General features: G+C 47.4%; 1 protein-coding gene and 1 long non-coding RNA gene across 11 annotated transcripts in view; both read left to right on the top strand.

Moving 5' to 3' along the window:
• Positions 1-23,103, top strand: part of LOC132532783 (uncharacterized) — a 92,265-nt gene that overhangs the window by 41,869 nt on the left and 27,293 nt on the right. The window lies entirely within an intron of this gene.
• The window catches only part of CCM2 (CCM2 scaffold protein), a 70,136-nt gene that overhangs the window by 30,403 nt on the left and 16,630 nt on the right, over positions 1-23,103 (top strand). For 5 of the 10 annotated variants that reach the window (XM_060171578.1, XM_060171580.1, XM_060171586.1 and 2 more), the window contains one exon: positions 9,492-9,665. The exons of 2 other annotated variants lie outside the window; for them this stretch is intronic. In XM_060171578.1, the coding sequence (XP_060027561.1) occupies positions 9,492-9,665 (174 nt within the window). Of the gene's footprint in view, positions 1-1,055; positions 1,210-9,491; positions 9,666-23,103 lie in introns of all 10 variants that reach the window. 3 more of the 10 variants (XM_060171581.1, XM_060171582.1, XM_060171585.1) reach the window with 2 other exon arrangements.

Genomic DNA, 23,103 nt, shown 5'->3' with positions numbered 1-23,103 from the left:
TTGCCATGCTCAAGGACCCAGGTTCAAGCCCCTTGGTCTCCACCTGCAGAGGGGAAGCTTCATGAGCAGTGAAGTAGAACTGCAGGTGTCTTCTGTCTCTCTCCATCTCTACCTCCACCTTCCCTCTCAATTTCTTTCTGTACTATCAAATAATAAACATAAATTAAAAAAAAATAAATCCATTTTTATTTATGAGAGAGGAGAAGGAGAGAACAAGAAGATGAGACCACGAGAGCATCAAGATGTGAAATGTGGAGATCAAACTCGGGACCTCATGTTTGAGAGATCCGTGCTCAGTCCACTGTGCCACCTCCCAGACTACCCTAGGTTACTTCTTTTTTTTCATTCAGCTAGTGAAGCCACATCCTTCAGGGCCACTACAGCTCCCATGTGGTGCCAGATCTTGAACCTGGGCCCCACACAATGCATAAGATATCTGCCTTATGTGTTGAGCCAGCTCTCAGGCTCCTTCCTTTATAGCTCTATGCATGCATTCTGATTGGGGTTTGTCAACACTTCTTTTATTTGAAGGATTTACTTACTTATTCATGAGAGAGAACCAGAGCCTTACTCCAATACATGTGATGCCAGGGATCGAACTCGGGACCTCATGCTTGAAAGTCCCAACATTTAATCCACTGCACCAACCTCCAGAGCCATTCGCCTGCAGTTTCAGGATGTCTGTCCCTTAAAGTTTTTTTCCCCCACCCAGGCTTTGCTGGGACTTCCTGCCTGTATAATCTCATTGTTCCTTGTAGTCTGTTTCCTTTATCAAAGAGAGGATGAAAGGCAGAGGGAGAGACAGAGAAGAGGAGACACAGCAGCACTGCTTCACTATTCAAGAAGTTTCCTTCATGCAGTGTTTCCACATGGTGGCCAGGGCCTTGAACCTATGTCCTGAGGGCAGCACTGGTAAAGTGTGTGCTCTACTGGGTGAGCTATCTCATGGCACTGCCCCATAAAGCTTCTAAAAGACCATACATGGTTTCAGTGGGGTTTGCAGAAGGAAGCTGTGGTTTCTGGCCTTCCTGTTCATTCACATGTTTTTTTTTCAGAGGGAGGGTTAACATCTGACCATATTTTTCAACAAGATCAGAAGTGAATAGGGGAGAATGCACAGTAACTGTCGGCAGAGGGGAAGGAACCAGAATCCTTCCAGTGAAACTCTGTCAGACAGACTTTCCAGCAGGGCATTCCATGGAGAACGAGGTAGGTGAAAACTCAGTGTGGAAAGAATCTTGTAGAATAATCATTGGGTTGCTGAGCTGGAGTGAGCCGGCCTCTGGGTGTTTACCTTGGGGAGGTGGGTGGAGTTCAGCACAAGCCTCTGAGTCTGCTAGTTGCGGGACTCCCTGCAGAAGGTGAGGGGTCATTTGTAGGCTACTGGCTCTGTTCACCTTTAGGTGAGTGAGGACTCAGAGGATGCATATGTGCTGGGGGAAGCCTGTGCATTTGGAGATCTGAGTTGGATGACAATTTAGAGAAAAGGTTAAGAAGGAAAGCTCAGGCTGGGGAGACAGTAATGGTTCTACAAGAGACTCTAAAGTCCTGGGGCCCTCAGGTCCCGGGTTCAATCCTTGGCACCACCATCAGCCACAGCTGAGCAGGCCTCTGGCCCCTCTCTGTTTACCCATACCTGGCTGACTGGCACTGTTGGAGGCCCAGCTACAAAGGTCCTCCGCCCATCCCTGGGTAGGGTGTCTCGTGTTTGTCACTGGAGAAGACATCTGCTTCCTGCCAGGCCTAGAGATGGAGAACATGTGGTTTGCAGACGGTTTCAGAGTTTGACTGTGCGCTTATGCTTGGGCCTTTGGGGTGTCCGGGGAAGGTTCTCTCCCTTTTGGCAGCACTTTGGTCATTTGTTGGTTTGCCAGAGCACTGCTTAGCTCTGTAGGGAATTGAATCTGAGATTTTGGGGCTTAGGCATGAAAGTCTTCTTGTATAACCATTATGCTATTTAGTAGTTAAGTTAAAATTTATTTACTGGGAGTCGGGCTGTAGTGCAGCGGGCTAAGCGCAGGTGGCGCAAAGCACAAGGACCGGCATAAGGATCCGGTTCGAACCCCGGCTCCCCACCTGCAGGGGAGTCGCTTCAGGTGTCTATTTTTCTCTCCTCCTCTCTGTCTTCCCCTCCCTCTCTCCGTTTCTCTCTGTCCTATCCAACAACGACAACAACAATAATAACCACAACAATAAAACAACAAGGGCAACAAAAGGGAATAAATAAATAAAAAAAATTAAAAAAAAATTTATTTACTAATGGGAGAAACAGAGAGACAACTATCCGGAGCATTTCTCTGGCATGTGCAGAACCAGGGATCAAACTCATGCTTGAGAGTCCAGTGCTTTATCCACTGCACCACTTCCTGTCCTGGGCCCCTTAATATTTTAAGAAAACTAACGGTTAGCATTTTGACGAGTGCTGGAGGTAGGCTGAAATGAAGACAGGCAGGGTTGCCATGTAGGAGTGTTCAGGCCTCTTTGCTCTAGAGGTTCCAGGAGGGGTCCGTCCTCACTGCAGGATGGTGGCTGCCACCTGGCTGTCATGCTGACAGAACTGTACTCTCAGCTTCCCTGGGATGGGCCTTCGAGCTGATGGCACAGCCCCTACTCTGACTTTTTTTTGCTAGCTCCAGTTTCCCTCCACATCTGGGGATGGGGGAGACCAGGTTGATGCTGCTCTGCCTTCACTGTCACCCCCAACTCCCCACTCCTGGTAGAGGGTCAGTACATTCAGTTACAGTACATTGGCTACACACCTGCTGGTGAGCAGGGTGTCTGTTCAGGCTGGAGGTCAAATGACAACACACAGAGGATGCTTGAACCCTCCTTCTGGGGCCCACTGGGTGCCACCCTTATTTCCTTCCTTCTTAGAGACTAAGTATCATCATCATCATCATCAATCTATTTTTCACCAGAGGGCTGCTCAGCTCTGGTTTATGGTAGTGCTGCGATTGAACCCGGGACCTTTGGTGCCTCAGGCATGAGAGTCTTTTTGCATAATCATTATGCTTTCTCCCCAGTCCTGTTTATATTTTTATTGCTACTAGGGTTATTGCTGGGACTCAGTGCCTGCACCATTCTTCTGTGACTATTTTTTCTCTTCCTTATTTTTTTATTTTTAAGATTTATTTATTCATGAGGAAGACAGGAGGAGAGAAAGAAAGAACCAGATATTACTTTGGTACATGTGTGGCCAGAGATTGAACTCAGGACCTCATGTTTGAGAGACCAGTGCTTTATCCACTGTGCCCCCTCCTGGACCACTTTCTTCTTTCTTTAAGATGGATAGAGATAGAAATTAAGATTGAGGGGTCGGGCAGTAGCACAGTGGGTTAAGCGCACGTGACGCAAAGTGCAAAGACTGGTATAAGAATCCTGGTTTAAACCCCTGGCTCTTCACCTGCAGGGGGGTTGCTTTACAAGTGGTGAAGCAGGTCTGTAGGTGTCTATCTTTCTCTCTCCATTTCTCTTTGTCCTATCCAACAGCAACGACATCAGTAACAACATTAATAATAACCATAACAACAATAAAACAATAAGGGCAACAAAAAGGAAAAAATTAGCCTCCAGGAGCAGTGGATTTGTGGTGTAGGCACCGAACCCCAGCAATAACCCTGGTGGAAAAAAAAAAAAGAAACTGAGATTGAAACAGGAGAGGGAGAGAGATAGTCACCTGCAGCTCTGCTTGATTGCTCACGGAGCTTCCCCCTGCAGGTGGGGACCTGGGGATTGAACCTGGGACCTTGTGACTGGTAATATGTGCGCTCTACCCACTACATCATTGCATACCCCCTAAAGCTAGGTATTTTTTCCTGAGTTTGGCAGTGTCCTCATAGGGTCAGTTGGTAAGTGTCACCTTATTGACTTATCTCCATGGGTAGAGCCCACTGCTTCACAAATGAGGCACATTTTTCTCCTTTCTTTCTTTCTTTATTTCTTTCTTTCTTTCTTTTTTTTTTTTTTTTTTAAGATATTTTACTTTATTTTATTGAGTGAGAGATACAGAAAGGCCAAAGCACTACTCAACTCTGGTTTATGGTGGGGCTGGGGATTGAACCTGGGATCTCAGAGCCCCAGGCATGAAGATCTTTTTACAGAACCTTTGCTGTCTCTCAGCCCCATTTTTTACTTTTCTTTACTCTAAATTAAGAAAATGCTGTGATGTAGAAGCAACTACCTGAAGGTTTGGTGGAAGCACTCCCTGTGAATCTTAACCCAGGGACCTGTCTAAAGTAAGCTTTAGTCTAATGTCACCCCACTCCACCCCACCCCACCCCACCCCACCACACCCCACCCCACCCCACTGTCCTTTTCTTATTTTAGAGAGAGAGTGTGTAAAGGCACTGAAACTTCCTGTAGTGCTGTAGGGGCTGGACTCAGACCTGGGTCATGCAACATGGCAAAGCAACTGAGCTTCAGACTAATAAACCCAGGACCTGCCATCCTCACGGGCAGCTTGGCTAGCCTCTGAGAGGCCTCCACTTTGAAAGCGAGAAGTGCATCAAATTTAGTGTGTGTTTAACTCAGTGCTGTGTTTTAGCTGTTTCAAGTGTAGGATAGAAAATACTGCAGGGAGACTGTCAGGCTCTGACAGGGTTTCTGAGGCTCTCCGGAGGGTTCTGCATGGCTGTGGGAGTGACTCCACTCAGGGCTGGTTGCGGCCATAGAAGCCCTTTACTTCCTCTCCGGTCCGTTCCTGGGATCCTTGGCTGGTTCCTTCAACCCCAGGGATTCCAGTTTCTTCCTGGCAGACTGGACCCCAAGCTGTATCTTATGCCAGGACTCTACTCAAGAAGAGAAACTGCACTTAACCTGTGCTCCTTCTAGGGGCTAAATTGTTTCTGTGTTCTTTTGGGGGGTTCAAGATCATAAGACCCCTTTGGCGAAAAAGAACACGAGTGCTCGATAAAGGTTGTTCTCAAGAGAAGCGGGTTGATTGTACAGGCCAAAGCCACTCTTATAACTACTGTGTGTTGCTCTGGAGAATTTTCCAGTGAATAAAAAAAATCCATGATGGTTTACCAGAACCCCTGTTCTGTGTGCTAATACAGTCTTTGTTATCTCTCAGGGTATGGTTTTCAAAAAGGACTTTCCTTACATTTTCCTGTTCAGAAGCTCCATCAGGGGCTGGGGAAGTGGCTCACTTTGCTTGTGTGGGGAGGCCCCAGGTCCCATTCCTGCTGCTGCATTAGAAGAAAGACAAATAGAACATCATACATGGTAGAGCGGTACTTTGGGGTCTCTCTATCTCATACACAAAAAGTAACATTCGATGTAATTCACTTGTGTTTGTATGTAGGAGGCCCTAGGTTTGATAACTGGCACCTCCTTAAACAAGCAAAACCCCTTGCAGTGGCCCATGAGGTGGTGATGTGATTGTAGCAATGAACTTAACAAGTATGAGGTCCAGGCAGAGGTAGATAGCATAATGTTATGCAAAGAGACTCTCATGCCTGTTCCTCTGTTCTGGCTGTCAGATGTGGTCTCAGGGCTCTTCACTATGATTTGTGACTTTGTCTTAATGTAAAATAACAGCACAAGTGGCTGGGGACATGGCTCAGCTGGGTTTACGTGTCTGAGCTTCTTGGTTTGATCCTCAGCTCTGAGTATACCAGAAAGGTGCTCTCGCTGTCACTCCTCATGCCAGTGTCCCCTTCTCAAGTGTGAGAAATAAGTCGGGGTGGGTGTTGGTGCACCTGGTTAAGTGCACATTTTTCTACACACAAGGACCTAGTTTCAAGCCCCTGTTTCCCACCTGAAGGGGGGGGAAGCTTCATGAGTAGTGAAGCAGCCCTCAGATGCCTCTTTCTCCCTATTTCTCTTCTTCTCTCAATTTCTCTCTGTTCTATCAAATAAAAAAAATAGGAAAAAAAAGAAAGGAAGAGAGAAAGGAAGAAAAACTTGCCACTGAGAGTAGTGGATTCAGTGCTGACGCTGAGCCCCAGCATCAACTCTGGTAACAAAAACAAACAAAAACCCAGGAGTTGCGCATGGGCCGTAGGCTTGGGAAGGTGAACTGGGGTTTCTCGAAGAGAGGCTGGCCTCAACCATTGTCTCATCCTGAGGCTCCTGTGCACATAAATTTAGAGGGACAGGAGTTAGGATACTGGGACGGCCACCTTGGGAGGCAGTGACAGATTGACCTGAGCTGTGGGGGCTGCTGGATTCAGAACCAGCCAGGAACTACCCAGCTGTAGGACTGAGCTGTGTGTGGTATTGCTAGGTCCAGCTGGTCTAAGGACAGTTATTTGCCTCTGACCAATTTCAGAAGGTCTCTGTTTGCACAGCTTGTCGTTTTCCCCAAAAGTTTTACTTATTAATGAGAGAACCAGAGCGTCACACACACACTGCTGGGGAGTCCAATTCTTCATCCATTGTGCCACCTCCTGGGTCTCTTATTTTGCTTTTTGGATTCCCCTGATGCAGTACCCATTTAAGTGGGCCAGAGGAATAGAAGCCAGATTCCAGAGGGAAGGAAGCAAACCCAGGAACAGAGGAGAAAGCACAGCCTCTGGACAGGAGGAGATGAATGTGGCCAGGAGAAGTGTGGCCTTCTGGGAGGGAGGCTGTGCATGGTCTGGGGTGGCCTTTACTTGCCGACTGACCTTTTCCAGTGCTGCTGTCAGTCAGGCTGCAGGGTGTGGGGTTTGCTAGAGACACCCAGGCCTTTGTGGGGTACAGTTAGGCCCCTCTTCCTCTCCTGAGCATGAGGCAGGGTGACAGAGGAAGTGTCTCATGGGATTGTGGTTTTTTTTTTTTTTTTCTCCCCCTCCAGGGTTATTGCTAGGCTCGGTGCCTGCACCTTGAATCCACCGCTCCTGGAGGCTATTTTTTCCCCCTTTTGTTGCCCTTGTAGCCTCGTTGTGGTTATTATTATTACCATCGTTGATGTCGTTCGTTGTTGGACAGGACAGAGAGAAATGGAGAGAGGAGGGGAATACAGAGAGGGGGAGAGAAAGATAGACAACTGCAGACCTGCTTCACCGCCTGTGAAGCGACTCCCCTGCAGGTGGGGAGCCGGGGGCTCGAACCGGGATCCTTACGCCGGTCCCTGTGCTTTGTGCCACGTGCGCTTAACCCACTGCGCCACTGCCCGACCCCCTAGGATTGTGGGTTTTGTCAGGCTGGTGTGTGGGGTTCAACACATGGCTGGGTCTCCTGAAGGTGTGTATGTGGGGTTGGGGTGGGGGGGGGGGGCTGGAGGGGTGAGGAGGAGGTGGTGGAGCCAGAAACGAGGGCCTGGAGTACCATCGGGTGACATGTTTGTCCCAATGGCTGTGACTATACTGCCGGAAGCTAGGCCTTTCCTGGGCCTGGGCTGTTGTGGGTGTACAGCCACTGGTCAGATGGCCACAGAAGAGTGACAATAGGCGATGTCTCAGCTTGCAGCTGGGCCTGTTGCTGCTTCCCTGATGAGGCTGCACCTGGACATTTGTTTTTCTGTTCCTTGACGGGAAATGGTGACCCTTGGTGACTGTGGGTGAGTGACCTGGTGACTGTGGCAGTGCTACAAAGAATGTGAAGACTTTCTTTTTTTCTTCTTTTTCATTTAATATTTATTTATTCATTTTGGATAGAGACAGAAATTGAGAGGGGAAGCTAGGGAGAGAGCCAGAGAGACACCTGGAGCCCTGCTTCACCTCTTGTGAAACTTCCCCCATTCAAATGGGGAGCAGGGGTTTGAAGCTGGGTCTTTGGACTTTCTTCCAGCCACAAAGAAATACAGAACTGCCAGAAGGATACTTAACACATTTTTTTTTAAAGTAATATTTATTCCCTTTTGTTGCCCTTGTTTTTTTATTGTTGTTGTTATTGATGTCATTGTTGGATAGGACAGAGAGAAATGGAGAGAGGAGGGGAAGACAGAGAGGGGGAGAGAAAGATAGACACCTACAGACCTGCTTCACCACTTGTGAAGCGACTCCCCTGCGGGTGGGGAGCCGGGGGCTCGAACCGGGATCCTTATGCTGGTCCTTGTGCTTTGCTCCACCTGCGCTTAAACCACTGCCCTACTGCCTGACTCCCTTAATGTTTTTTTTGTTGTTGTTGTTGTTGTTGTTGCCAGGGTTAATTCAGGGCTATTTCTTGGCTTCCATCCCTGTGTGATCCCACTGCCCTACTGCCCCACTGCTCTGGGCTGACTCCCCCCCTTTTTCCGTGAGAGAGAGGGAGACCCAGAGAGACACTGTGGCATTTCTCCTCTACTTGTGAAGTTTATCCCGTGTAGGTGTCCTATGTGGTGGCTCAGGGCTCAAGCCCAGGTCCTCCAACATGGGAAAATGTACATTGTACCAGATGAGCCATCTCTTGGCCCCTACATTTTTTTTTAACATGTCACTAGGGGTTCATTGCTTCGAGTCAACTTTTTCCAGTAGAAAGAGGGAGATAGGGTGCTGGGTGCATGTATTACCAGGCACAAGAATTGGGTGGGGTTCAAGCTTCTAATTCCCACCTGTGTGTGTGGGAGCTTCACAAGTGATGAAACAGTGCTATGGGTGTCTCTGTCTCTCTTCCTTTCTATCTCTCCCTCCCTCTCAAATTCTCTCTGTTCCATCAAATAAAAAAGTTAAAAAAAAAGATAAATGAAAAGAGGAGATAGAGTGACCTGGGAGGTGACACAGTGGATAAAGCATTAGACTCTCATGTGTGAGGTTCTAAGTCTAATCCCCAGCAAAACATGTACCAGAGTGATGTCTTGTTCTTTCTCTCCTTCTATCTTTCTCATGAATAAATAAATAAAGTTTTTTTAAAAAAGAGGAGATAGAGAGGGAGGGAGGCAGAGACAGTACAGCACTGAAACGTTCCCCAGTGTAGTGGGAGGTGGTGTTAAATCTGGTCATGTGCAAGGCAAAGCAGACACCTTCCCAGGTGAGATGTCTCACTGGCCCTGGGGGATCCTTTGATCCACCACTGCATGTGCTCTGTAGGTTGATTCCAGGATTGACTTCTAGAACCCTCCTGACTCTGGCTGGGCTGTGAGGTTGCCCAGGTGCCAGCTAACCTGTGAAGAAGGCAGGTCATGCCATGGAAGGGGCAGCTGTCTAGGAAAGGGGACAGGTATGACATTGGGCTCTGGCTGTTGAGGGCTCAGCCCCGGGTTCATCTCCTTGCTACCTCAGAGGTCTCTATTGTGCAGTCACCCCACAGAGTCAGGAAGGTGGGGAGCAGTGCCACATTTCCTCATTTCTGTTCTCTCCAACCCTTGGAGGTTCTTGACCTTGAGAACTGGCCCTTGACCTTCTCAGCATCTGTGAGTAGGTGGGACTGGCCTCGGGGTTCCCAGGTGGCACCAGGGCCAGTCCCATTCCCCCCCCCCCCCGCTGGCTGCAGCCTGTGTGACCTTGGTGCCCTGCCCCCAGGCCTGCGAGGCCAGCACCACCTGCATGGGGGCCACAGAGGCGGCCTGGCTGCACCTGTTTGCTCGCCCCAGCACTAGTGCAAAGCCTCAGTCAGTAACGAACTCAAACCCTTGCCATTTCTGCCTGCAGCCCGGAATTGTGTCGCCGTTTAAACGCGTATTCCTAAAAGGTGAAAAAAGTAGAGATAAGAAAGCCCATGAGAAGGTGACAGAGAGGCGCCCCCTGCACACGGTGGTGCTGTCCCTGCCCGAGCGCGTCGAGCCCGACCGGCTGCTGAGTGACTACATCGAGAAGGAGGTGAAGGTAAGTGCCCATGGCCACAGGATGCCACATGTTGCCCTCCGCCGGTGTGCATGTGATGCTGGGCTTTCCACCCCAGGTTGCATGCACACAGTCCCGCCCACTGGCCCTCGAAGGTCTCCTACTCCTCTGGAAGGCAACCCCATGATTCCCCTCCTTGTTCAGAGAGTAGTGTGACCTGTTACAGTCTCTAGGCACCAGAAGCTGGGATCTGGGGCTCCACTGAGACCCAGGGTTGAAAGAGCTTAACTACAGACAACTCCTTGGTGTCTGGAGAACCTGGAGATGGTCCACACATAAGACATCATGGGATGGGACAGTGTCAAGTGTGTGACAGCAACCTGAACTCCAAAAGAGTACTTAACTGATGAGAGCAAGCATTACATCAAAGAGGAACATTGAGGGTGTTTTTAAGTATATGTACATCAAGGTAGTTAAATGTCAGAATACATTGGTCAGGGTAATGTCAGGTTACACACACATAGCTTTAAAGGCCATACATCATACAGACTCCTTTATGTCGTATCAAACACTGAGTTTAGCCTCTGGTCGCTTTTGTACTTTTCCTAGATTCTGAGAGAGGTACTGGATTCCGTCATCAGCTTCTTGAGTCCACACTGTTGGTGGTGTGTGTCTGCTGACCATAGTTATTCATTACTTTGGACTTTCACCTGACCCCTCACGCCAGTGGGAGCTGTACCAAAGGAGAACTTGAGGAGCTGGACTTACGCTGGGTGGCTTGGCCAGCAGTGCAAGTATGTGCCAACAAGTATCAGACAAAAGGAAAATCGGTGGCTGTATGAAATCAGGGGTCTCCAGCCACAGCCTGTGGCTAAAGCACTGCGGGACAAGCTGATGTGCAGCGGTGTATTTTCACCTGTCTCCCAAGCATGCTGCAGAGTAGATGAGTCAGTGAGGACGATAGAGGAGAGGGGACAAGAGGCTGCAGTGAGTGGTGAGCAAGGCCTGTGAGTTTGGAGAAGGCTCTGGTGAGGAAGGGGCATTGGAGCCAGCTAGGCCAGCAGCTGGCTTTAGTGGATGAGAAAGTAAAATCAAGAAAATCACCCAGAAAGAATAGCCAAAGGCAGAGATTGAAAAAAATTAAAATGAGTACACAGAAGATGAGTGAGAAAAAGGAGGTTGCAGTGGTCCGGGAGGTGGCATAGTGGATAAAACATGAGACTCTCAAGCTGTTAGCAGCCTGAACTGAGTAGGACTCTGGTCCTTCTTTCCCTCCCTCTCCTTCTCTTTCTCTCCTCTCATTAAAAATAAAATTAAAGAGCAGTTAAAAAATGGAATGTCTGTTAAGATTTAAGTTAGCATCTATATAAAGTTTACACATAAAGTATCCATCAAGAAGACTGCAAAGTAGGCAGATGGCTGACCAGCCAGGGATCTTGGCCCCATGAATGACCCAGTGGAATGTCCCCATTTCTCGTTCTGCCTCTTATGCCTCAGGCTTGGATGAGAAGCCACTGCTAACCCAGAAGTGTCCTGACAGAAGCAGGTCCTGACAGAAGCTCACACTCTGGCCAGAGGGCTAGAAACAATGTAGCAGGACAGGAACCATCTGACAGTATCTGCTCAGCTCCAGCTAAACATGACAGAAAGACCCATGGCCCTCCATGGGACTGAGGTGTCAGTGGAGACCAGGTTGGGGACTGGAGAACCCAACATAGGAGGAGCTCTTCACTGAGGTGGAAGCAGAGGTCATTGAGGGAACGCCCACCCCACCCCCACCCCCCCAAGCCACACAGCAGTATGGTGAGGGACCCTCCCCTCGTGGACCAGTGTGGACTTTCTTTTTTTAAATTTTTTAAAATTTATTTTCCCTTGTTGTTTTATTGTTGTAGTTATTGTTGTTGATGTCATTGTTGGATAGGACAGAGAGAAATGGAGAGAGGAGGGGAAGACAGGGGGAGAGAAAGACAGACACCTGCAGACCTGCTTCATTGCTTGTAAAGCGACTCCCCTGCAGATGGGGAGCCGGGGATTTGAACGGGGGTCCTTATACCAGTCCTTGTGCTTTGCGCAATGTGCGCTTAACCTGCTGTGCTATCACCTGACCCCCCCAGTGTGGACTTCTGACAACTGTGTCAGTGGCATTTTGAGAGTTGGGGCTGAAGCTGCTCCAAGGAATCAAGGTTGAAACTTCTGATTTGGCAAAAGACAAACTTCAGAGATTTGAGAAGCTAAGCATACCGCAAACTACATAAATCCAGAGCAGTGGGTACCAAGACACATCACAGTGAACTCTGGGAGAATCCTTCTTCTATAGGAAAACAGTAAAAGCCAGTTTCTCATCAGGAAACTGGAGGCCAGAAGGAAGTAGCATGTCATTTCTCAGATGTTCTGAGGCTCTGAAGAATCAAAGGCTAATGGGGAGTGGGGATAGATGGCATAATGGTTATACAAAGAGATGCTCATGCCTGAGGCTCCAAAATCCCAGGTTCAATCCCCTCCCCACAACCAATTTTATAAAATGTAAAATACTGCTCTGCAGAACCCCTGTGAAGAGGATGAAAAGGGCTACCTGGGAGGTGGTGCAGGGATCAAGTGTTGGGCTTTTTTTTTTTTTTTTTTTTTTTTAAGATTTTATTTATTTATTCATGAGAAATGATAGGAGAGAGAGAGAGAACCAGACATCACTCTGGTACATGTGCTGCCGGGGACTGAACTCAGGACCTCATGCTTGAGAATCCAAAATCTTATCTGCTGTGCCACCTCCTTGACCACAAGTGTTGGGCTTTTAAACATGAGCATCTGAGTCAGTCTCTGGCATCACATGTAGCAGTGAGTTCTGGTTCTCAGTCCCTCTCCCTTCTTCTTTGCCCCTTCTTTCCTCATTTCTCCTCCACCTCATTAATGAATAAGTCAATTTTTAAGAAGATGAAAAGACAAGCTGCAAATTTAGGGAAGGTGTCTAATCCACACAACTGCTGAAGTTATTTTATCTAGAATAAAAAGAGAGCTCTCAAAATCCAATAGTTAAAAATCAGACTACAATTAGAGTATTAGCAAAAGATGTGAGTAGACAGCTCCTTGAAGACAGACAGACAGATAGTAAATGAGTGTATGGAAATGCCTTACTGGGGCCAGGTGATGGTGCACCTGGTTGGGTACATGCATGCGTTCAGATCCCCAGTTTTCTGCAGGGGTTGGTGATGTAGTGCTGTAGGTGTCTCTGTTTCTCTCTGTTTCTGTCAGAAGGGGGGAAAAAAGCCACCAGTAATGGTGGAGTCATCATGTGGGCATCAAAATCTGCAACAACCCTAGTGGCAAAAAAAAAAAAAAAAAAAAAAAAAGAGGAGAAGAAGAAGAAATTCTCAGTAGCCGTTAGGGGAATACACATTCAAACTAATGTGATATGCTAATGGGGAAGCCAGACCTTGGTGAGGAGGCACTAGGTTGCTCATGTAAACTGGACCAACCACTGTGAGAACCAACTTGGCAATGGCCTGGTAGGAGTGCCAGACCTGCATGCATGAGGACCCAGCTTTGATCCCCAGTGCCGCATATGGCAGAGTGATGCTTTTGTTTCTCTCTCTTCCCCCTCTTTATCTTTCTTAGTAATAAATGTGCCTTTCTGTGTGGCAGACTGTATAATGGTCATGTAAAGAGACCCTCATGCCTGAGGCTCCAAAGTCCCAGCTTCAGTCCATAACACTACCATCAGCCAGAGCTGAGCAATGCTCTGGTTAAAATAATAATAATAATAACAATAAGTAATCTTTTAAAAAATATTTATTCCCTTTTGTTGCCCTTGTTGTTTTATTGTTGTAATTATTATTGTTGTTGTTATTGATGTCGTTGTTGGGTAGGACAGAGAGAAATGGAGAGAGTAGGGGGAGAGAAAGACACCTGCTGACCTGCTTCACCGCCTGTGAAGTGACTCCCCTGCAGGTGGGGAGCCGGGGGCTAGAACTGGGATCCTTATGCCAGTCCTTGCTCTTGGCACCATGTGCGCTTAACCCGCTGCTCTACCACCCGACTCCCTAATAAGTAATCTTTAAACAGATTAAAAAATAATCTGGCATTTCCTTAAAACTACTGTATGATCGTCAGCTGCAGTCCTGGACATTTGATCCTAGATAAATGAAAATGTGTATTAATGCATGAATAAGAGCCCCAAATTAACAAATATACACATTTCTTTCTTTTTTACATTTAAAAAAAATTATCTATTTATTTCATAGAGACAACCAGAAGTGGAGAGAATGGTTAGACATAGGGAGAGAGACAGAGACACACCTGTAGCCCTGCTTCACCACTTGCAAAGCTTTCCCCTTACAGGTGGGGACTGGGGGACTTGAACCCGGGTCCTTGAGCATTTTGACATGTATGCTCAACCAGGTGAGCCACCACCCGGCTCCATGTTTCTTTTTTTTAAGATTTTTTTTTTTTTTTTTTTAACTAATGTGAGAGGAGGAAAGAACAAGAGCTTCGCTCTGGTACATGCTATGCCAGGGACTGAACTCAGCACCTCAGGTTTTTAAATCCAAAGCTCTAGCCACTATGCTACCTCCTAGGCCTCACACAAATGTCTTTCAGTGGGTAAATGTTTAAACTAAAGGAGGCTTGAGGGGCCGGGTTGTGGCGCATCTAGTGAAGTGCTCACATTCCAATATGCAAAGACCCAGGTTCGAGCCCTGGTCCTCACCTGCAGGGGAAAAGCTTTACGAATGGTGAAGCAGTGCTGCAGGTGTCTCTCTGTCTCTCTCCCTCTTTTTCTCTCCCATCCTCTTGATTTCTGGCTGTTTCTATCCAATAAATAAAGATAATAAAAATTAAAAATAAAATAAAGGAGGTTTGAGTACTGTGGTGAAAAGGAATGACCTGTGTTCAGCATTCTTCGAGAGTCTTGAAAACATACTAATGTGAAAAAAAGTTGATCTTGAATGCCTACATATCACCTGGTTCTCTTTGACTGCCATTTCAGAAGTATATTTTACTTTAATAGGAGAGAAAAAGATAAAGAGGAAACCCAGAGCCCTGCTCAGCTCTGCCTTATAGTGTTGCTGGGGATTGAACCTGGGACCTTGGTTCTTCAAAGCACGAAAGTCTTTTATTAGAATCATTATGTTGTCTCCCCAGCCCACCTGCCATTCTTGAAATTACAAAGTCATTGCCACGAAGAGCATGCCAGTCAGAGTTTGCTAAGGGTCACAGTTGAAGAGTGGGGTTGAGCAAGAGGCGGGTGTGCCTGGCACAGATTTGGGGTGGAATGTTCTGTGACTTGACTGTGCAGCAGCCTCCCGGTTGGGACACAGAGCTATCACAGGATCTCACAATGGGTGGCATCAGGGCAGAGGGCAGGCAGGAACTTGGTTAAATGTGAATTCTCTTAAGTTTCCTAAGATACAAAGTTGAGTACCGAGGACATAAGAGATCATGTGGGGACATAGTTGTGATTTCATGACTTGATGGCACAGAGTGAAATAGAAGACGGGTAACAAAGCAATGATGCAGGCACCAAGTGGTGATTAGGTGATCTGTTAGCCAGATTGTAAGAGGAGATGCAGAGGAGGTAGGTGAGTGTGGTGCTGTAGGATCCCTGACTGCATCTGCCAACATGGCAGTGGCTTCAGCTGATGAGTCCTGCAGGCACCATGTAAAACAGCTGCTTAGAAAGCTGGCTCAGGGGAGTCGGATGGTAGTGCAGCGGGTTAGTGCACGTGGTGCAAAGCGCAAGGACCAGCATAAGGATCCCAGTTTGAGCCCCCGGCTCCCCACCTGTAGGGGAGTCGCTTTATAGGCAGTGAAGCAGGTCTGCAGGTGTCTTTCTCTCCCCCCTCTGTCTTCCCCTCCTGTCTCCATTTCTCTCTGTCCTATCCAACAACAATGACAACAAGAATAACTACAACAATAAAACAACAAGGGCAACAAAGGAGAATAAATAAATAAATATTAAAAAACAAAAAAAGAAAGCTGGCTCAGATGCCAGAAGAAACTCTTGGCCCATCGTGACACGTCTGGGAAGTGGGTTACAGGCTTCTCCCTAAAGGTTTGGGTTAGAAGCTTTTTTGTTTTTTTGTTATATGCTTCAGGGAACTGTTTGCTTTTTCTACACCGCATACACGCGCCGAATACACGTTACTAGGACAGAATATAAACAGCGATAACAAAATCCATTAGTGATGGGGAAATATTTGCTTCCCAGACATGAGTGTGGTTTCAGTGAAAATTCCTTTGTCTTTATCTTTCTTAAGAAAAAAAAATGGATCTGAGTGGTGGCACACCTGTTTGGCACACATTATGGTACTCTAGGAGTCAGGTTCAAGCCCCCCCCCCCCCCCCCCGTTTCTATATGTAGGGGGAAGCTTCATGAGTGGTGAAATAATGCTGCAGGTATCTTCCCTCTCCCTATTTCTTCCCTTTAATTTCTCCCTTTTTTCCTTCTTCTGAGTATATTTACTTATTCTTGGATAGAGGCAGAGAAATTGAGATTGAGGGAAGATAGAGATGGAGAGACACACCTGCAACCCTGCTTCACCGCTCGTGAAGTTTTACTCCCTGCAGGTGGGTACCAGGGGCTTGAACTAGGGTCTTTGTGCACTGTAATGTGCACCCTTAACCAGGTACGCCACCACCTAGCCCCAGTTTTTCTTTTCTCTACCTCCCCCAAAATATTTTAAAAAGATTAAAAAAAAATTTTTGTTTAAAGCAGTATACTGTTCAGCTCTGGCTTATGGTGGGGCGGGGATTGAACCAGGAACCTCAGAGTATCAAGCATGGAAGTCTCTTTGTGAAACCATTATGCTATCTACCAACACCTATTATTTATTTATTTTTTTAATTAATGAGATAAGCGGCGAGAGAGAGAACTAGAGCATCACTCTGGCACATGTGATGCCTGGGACAGAACTCGAGACCTCATGCTTGAGAGTCCAATACTTTATCCACTGTGCTACTTCCCAGGTTGCGAGTTTGGCTTTATAATGAACATTAATAAAATAGAAGTTTCGCCATAGATTCTGATATTTGAATGCTCACCATAGGCAGAAGTGCTATTTAAATAGTGCTATTGAAGTGCTATCAACCATAGGCAGTAGATAGAGAGGGAGAGAGACTGAGAGATACCTGCAGCACTGCTTCACCACCTGTGAAGCTTTCCTCCTGCAATTGGGAACCAGGGCTTGAACCTGGGTCCTTGCTCACTGAAATGTGTATTGTCAGCACTTTGCCAGGTGTGCCACTCTGGCCCCTAAGATTTTTGTTTTTAACTTTTAAAAATTATCTGTATTTATTTATTGGATAGAGACAGCCAGAAATTGAGAGGGAAGGGGGTGATAGAGAAGGTGAGAGACAGAGAGATATCAGCCCTGCTTCACCACTTGCAAAGCTTTCTCCCTGCAGCTGGGGACCAGGGGCTTGAACTCGGGTCCTTGTGCATTGTAACATGTGTGCTCAACCAGGTGCGCCACCATTCGGCCCCAAGATTTTTTTTGTTTGTTTGTTTATCGCCACCAGGATTGTAGCTAGGGCTTGGTGCCTGCACTTCAAATCCACCACTCCTGACAGCTATTTTTCTCATTCATTCATTCATTCGTTCATTCATTTCTCCTTCATTTCTATCTTTCTTTCCTTCTTTATTCCCTTTTGTTGCCCTTGTTTTATTGTTGTAGTTATTATTATTGTTATTGATGTCATTGTTGGATAGGACAGAGAGAAATGGAGAGAGATGGGGAAGACAGAGGGGGAGAGAAAGATAGACATCTGCAGACTTGCTTCACTGTTTGTGAAGTGACTCCCCTACAGGTGGGGAGCTGGGGGCTTGAACTTATGCTGGATCCTTATGCTGGTCCTTGCGCTTTGCACCACGTGCACTTAAACCACTGTGCTACCACCCGACTCCCACCATTCATTCATTTATTATGCAGGGCCTGTCCCTAGTGTACCTTCACGAAGTAGGTGAGTGACCCCTAGTCAGAACTGTCCCGTAGCACTCGCTCAGCTGTGCCCATCTGGATTCCATTCATCACCCCACCCCACGTCTGCCACCCGAAGTGAGGGCCCCCAGTGTTGGCCTGGCGGAGGTCCTTCCATTCCCAGACGTCTGACATGTCCCAGCTGCAGCATGAGTGCAGTGCATGCTCCTGGTGTCGGACCCCTCCCACTGGGTGAGGAGCCTGTTCCTGGGTGGAGCTTGCTTGGTTTTCTTCTGCTGGTTTGTATACAGAACAAACTGCCCTTTGGGGCTCTCTGTGTCTATATACTTATACCCGAGGAGCTCCACCTTGGCAGAGGCAGTCACAAAGTGGGCATACCTGGCTGCTCAGTCACTGTCCACTACTGGACTGTGTGTTTGTGGTTGGGTGCTGGGGCTTCATGCCTGCATGATTCCACTACTTTCTAGTGGACTTGTCTTTGTTCTCCCTTCCTCTTCACCTTTTTTCCAGATAGAGAGCACTGCTCCACCGCTTGTAAAGCTTCCCAAGTACATGGTGCTCTGATACAGTGGCCAGGGGCTTGAACCTGCATCCTCATGCATAGTACAGTGCATTGGAGTGAGCTAATCCAGCCCTCAATGGGCCTCAATTCTGTAAGCATCTCCTGTTAGCTGCACCTTCAGAGAATAGTTCTCGTGATGCCAGTGTCTCTCAGCCTGTTGCAGCCCGTCTGTGTGTGGGGGGTGGGGTGGGGGTGGGCTTCCCAGTGTCTCCAGGAGCTTGTGGGAAGCCGTGGAGCCTGCTGGGAGTGCCTTGCGCAGGCGAATGGCCATTGGGGACCTTCATGCCTGGCTTTGCATAGTCCTTGATTAATGTGAGGCAACATTTTGCTCAGTGTCTGCACTACAGAAGCTGCACTTGAAGCCCTGAAGGGCAAGCCGAAGCTCACAGTTGTGCTGGGAGAGGTGCTTTTCTAGCCAGTGACCCACCCTTCCACCCAGCACCCAGCACTTAGCAGATCAGTCCTACTGCTCTGCTGGGCTCAGTCCCTACCTCCTGTCATAATACAAGTATTCCCCAGTGTGTTGTTGATACTCAGCCAAAGGCACAGGTATCAGAGCCAGGAGTGGGGGAGAGTTGGAGGGGAGCAGGCCTTGTGAACGGCCCCATGCTGCTGGAGGGTGTGTGTGTGTGTGTGTGTGTGTGTGTGTGTGTGTGTGTGTGTGTGTGTGTGTGTGTGTACACTCCTCCCAAGTGTTCAGAAGAATCTGCGGTCGAGTGTCTCTGCATCTCAGGAGCTGTCTCTCTCCCTGTGTTGGGGCCTTCCTTGTCCAGACAGGTGGGGGTTCTGCTGAGAGACTTGCTGATAGTTGGGGGTGACAGGCCAAGCTTGTCATGTAGTCTTGGAAACACTTTCTGTGCCTCGCAGCCAAAGTCTTGAATCACCAACTGCTGTGCCCATTGGGTGCCTGAGCCTGGCTGCCTCACCTACTGATAGTGGGGCTGAGCAAGCTGAGGCATGAGAGTCCATTGTGTAGATACATTGTTTTTCTTTTTTTCAGTTTTTATTTATTTATTCATGAGAAAGATAGGAGAAAAGAGTGAAAGAATCAGATACCACTCTGGTACATGTGCTGCTGGGGATTGAACTCAGGACCTCATGCTTGAGAGTCCAATACTTTATCCACTGTGCCACTTCCTGGACCACAATACGTTGTTTTAATAATAAATGTTTTACAATAAAATCAAAACTTCACTTAGCTGAGGCACCTCTGTGAGTCATTGGAGATTTGTGAGCCTGAGCCTGCTTTGGAAGCTTGGTAGTGACCAGGTTTTGTAGGGACCTGAAAGAAAGACAGGATAGGGTGGGGGGATAGCGTAGTAGTTATTGCAAAAAGGGCTTCATGCCTGGGGCTCAAAATCCCCAGGTTCAATCCTCAGTGCACCTGTAAATGGGAGCCAAGTAGTGCTCTGGTAAAAAAAAAAAAAAGAAAAAGGTGTGGGTGGGGTGGGGTGGGAGAAATAGCACAATGGTTATGCAGTCCTCTCCCATAATATATATAAAATAAAAGCAAAAAAAAAAAAAGCAGTGTTGATATTATGTTCCCTAGGCCACATAGGGAGGACAGTTCCTATCCAGTTGGTATTTTTTATCTCACTGACCCCACATTACCATTTGAATGAAAAGAAGCAAACAAAAAAGCAGTCATTTTATTCTACTTTGAAAATTTATTATTGGAGCTAGGTGGTAGCATAGATGCTATAATGTGTAAGGACATGGGTTCGAGCCCCAGGTCCCACTGGCAGGGGAGAGCCTCACTAGTGGTGAGGCAGTGCTATCTCCAGCCCTTAACTTACAATTTCCCTGTCTCTATCCAGTAAGTAAATAAATAAATACTAAAAATATGAATGAGAGAGAGCTAACAGAACATCACTCTGGCACATGTGATGAAGGGGATTAAACTTGGGACCTTGTGCCAGAGGTTCTAGCCACTGGGATACTTCCCAGGTTGCAAAACTAGTTTAAAAGATGCAAAGTGTGGAGTGACAGTTAAGATGCAGTATAATAGTGATTATGATTTAAGAGTTTTTCAAAATGTATTTATTACTTAAGGAGTAGGGTTGGGAGGACCAAAATGTTACCCTGACACTTAAACCTGGAGTTGAACTCAGGGCCAGTGGACAAGTGATGACACTTGTACCTGGGATTGAATTCAGTGGTCAGTGGACACTGGGGCTGTTTGGTCTGGGACCCTGCATTCATTTCTTGGGGTATATGTCCAGAAGTGGTTTTAGCAGGTCATATGGAAATTCAATTTTTAATTTTTAGAGAAAAAAAATTTTGTATCATTTTTCTTCCGTGGTTGTGCCGTTTTATATTCTTTTTTAAAAATGTTTATTTATTTACCCCTTTTTGTTGCCCTTGTTGTTTTATTGTTGTAATTGATGTCGTCGTCATTGGATAGGACAGAGAAGAGGGGAAGACAGAGGGGGGAGAGAAAGACAGACACCTGCAGACCTGCTTCACCACCTGTGAAGTGAATCCCCTGCAGGTGGGGAGCCGGGGGTTTGAACCAGGATCCTTATGTTGGTCCTTGCACTTTGCGCCATGTGTGCTTAACCCACTGCGCTACCGCCTGACTCCCCCCCCCCCCCCATTTGATATTCTTACCAGTAGTGCATTCTGGTTTCTCTATATCCTTGCCAACATTTTGTGGTTCTTTCTGTCTGTATGTATCTACCTATCTATCATCTATGTGTCTAGTGGGTTGCCAGAAATGTCACGACACATTTTTGCATTAAAAAAAAAACCAGAAAAACATATCATGACCGTTCCGATAGGCCAGTGGTAGCCATCCTGATGTGTGTGAGGTGGTCAGTCACTGCAGTTCTGGTCTGCATTCCCTAGTCACTCACTAGTGAAGTTGAGGTTGTTTTTTTTTTGTTTGTTTGTTTATTTGTTTTTAACTAGAGTACTGCTAAACTCTGGATTATGGTGATGCAGGGGATTGAATGTGGGACTTTGGAGCCTCAGGCATGAGGTCTCTTTTCATTATGCTACCTATCCCGGCCCAAGTTGTGGTCTTTTCATGTGTCCATTCGTGCATATTCTTTAAAGAAATGTCTACCCAAGTGCTTTTGGTTTTTTTCTGCCATCTATGGAACATCACCACTTCAAGCCAACTTTTTCAGATTGAAAGACTGAGATAAAGGTTGACAGAACCTGGGACTTCGGAGCCTCAGGCATGAGGTCTCTTTGCATAACCATTGTGCTGTCCACCCTGCCCTAGTTTTCTTTTTCTTTTTTTTTTATTAATTGATTTTTTTCCCCTTTTATTTGATAGGACAGAGAGAAATGGAGAGGGGGGAGAGAGGAGGAGAGAGGGATCTACAACACTGCTTTACCACTCATGAAGCTTCCCCTTTCCAGGTGGGGGTGGGGCTTGAACCCAGGTCCTTACGTATATTAATGTGCATGCTCATTGGGTACTTCACCACCCAGCCTCTCTTCCTCAGGAACTAGGGCACTGTTCCACTCTGGTTTCTGGTGGTATGGGGGAGGGAGGTTGAACCTGGGACTTTGAAGCCCAGGTGTAAGACTCTCTTTGCATAACCATTACGCTATCACCCCCCCCACGCCCAAGTTTCCTCACTTCTTTTTTGTTTTGTTTATTCCCTTTTGTTGCCCTTGTTGTTTTTTTATTGTTGTAGTTATTATTATTGTTGTTGTTGTTGGATAGGACAGAGAGAAATGGAGAGAGGAAGGGAAGACAGAGAGGGGGAGAGAAAGATAGACACCTGAGGAACTGCTTCACCGCCTGCCTGTGAAGCGACTCCCCTGCAGGTGGGGAGCTGGGGGCTTGAACTGGAATCCTTATGCTGGTCCTTGCGCTTTGAGCCATGTGTGTTTAACCTGCTGCGCTACCGCCCGACTCCCAGTTTTTAGATATTTTGTCCCATTCCCTTTTCAGCTTTGGAAGTTTGTTGACATGTCCCCCCTCCCCCAACCCTACTTTTCCCTTGTGCTGGTGGTGGGCCTGTCAGAGGTGCCTTCATTTCTTTCATGGTGTCCTTGATTCTCTTCACTTCCTGGTGCATAGAATGTCCATTTCCCTGTGGACACTGCCCAGCTGTGCTTACCTGCTTGCTCTTCTAGAGTCCTGGCAGGTGCATTGCAGTCGCTTTACATTTCTGATCTGATTGCCCCCCACGCCCCTGGTTCTGAAGCCTGCCCCTGCCGCCCGTCCACCTGTGCTCTGCATCTCAGCACTCCTGCTAATATCTGTTGACAGCTGGACGTGCCATGCAAGGGGTAAGGAACTTTGGCTGGCAGTCCCCACACGAGGGGTCTGGCCAGGGGACGGCTGCAGCTGTGGTGCCACGGACCGCGTAGGGTTTGAGGCTTGGTGGCTCCTGTCATACAGGTGGGGGCAGGGCATGGGGAGGGGTGCTTTCTGGTCCAGAGATTGGCGGGTTTGTGTTCTCTGGTGAGACTGTGCTTGACTTTGTCTTTCCCATTCAAGAGTGACAGAGCCTAGGAGCTCAGAATGAGTAGTTCCCTTCCTCAGGGTGGGCCAGGCTCTGGCAAAACTATTTTGTTGTTAAGGATGACTGGACTCCCTTTCCCTCCCCTCCCCTCCCCTTATTCTTCCTTTCCCTTCCTCACCCTCCTTTATTTCCTTTCTCTCTCTCTCTTTTTCTCCCTCCATCCTTTCCTTCCTCCCTTCCTTCCTCCCTCCCTCCCTCCCTCCCTCCCTCCCTCCCTCCCTTTCTTCCTTTCTTTCTTTCTTTCTTTCTTTCTTTCTTTCTTTCTTTCTTTCTTTCTTTCTTTCTTCCTCTCTCTGTCTCTTCACCAAGACTTCACTGCTCTAAGATAGCCTTTTTCAGAAAAAGAGAAGGAGGGCAGATAGAAAGAGGCATAGAGGGCTGGGGAGACAGCATAATGGTTCTGCAAAAGTCTTTTATACTGGAGGCTCCGAGGTCCCAGGTTCAGTCCCCAGCACTATCAGAAGCCAGAGCTGAGCAATCCTCTGGTTTCTCTCTGTGCATCT

This window comes from Erinaceus europaeus, chromosome 14 (assembly GCF_950295315.1).
Source record: "Erinaceus europaeus chromosome 14, mEriEur2.1, whole genome shotgun sequence".
NCBI classification, from domain to species: domain Eukaryota; kingdom Metazoa; phylum Chordata; class Mammalia; order Eulipotyphla; family Erinaceidae; genus Erinaceus; species Erinaceus europaeus.
This window is presented reverse-complemented; position numbering and strand designations above follow the sequence as displayed.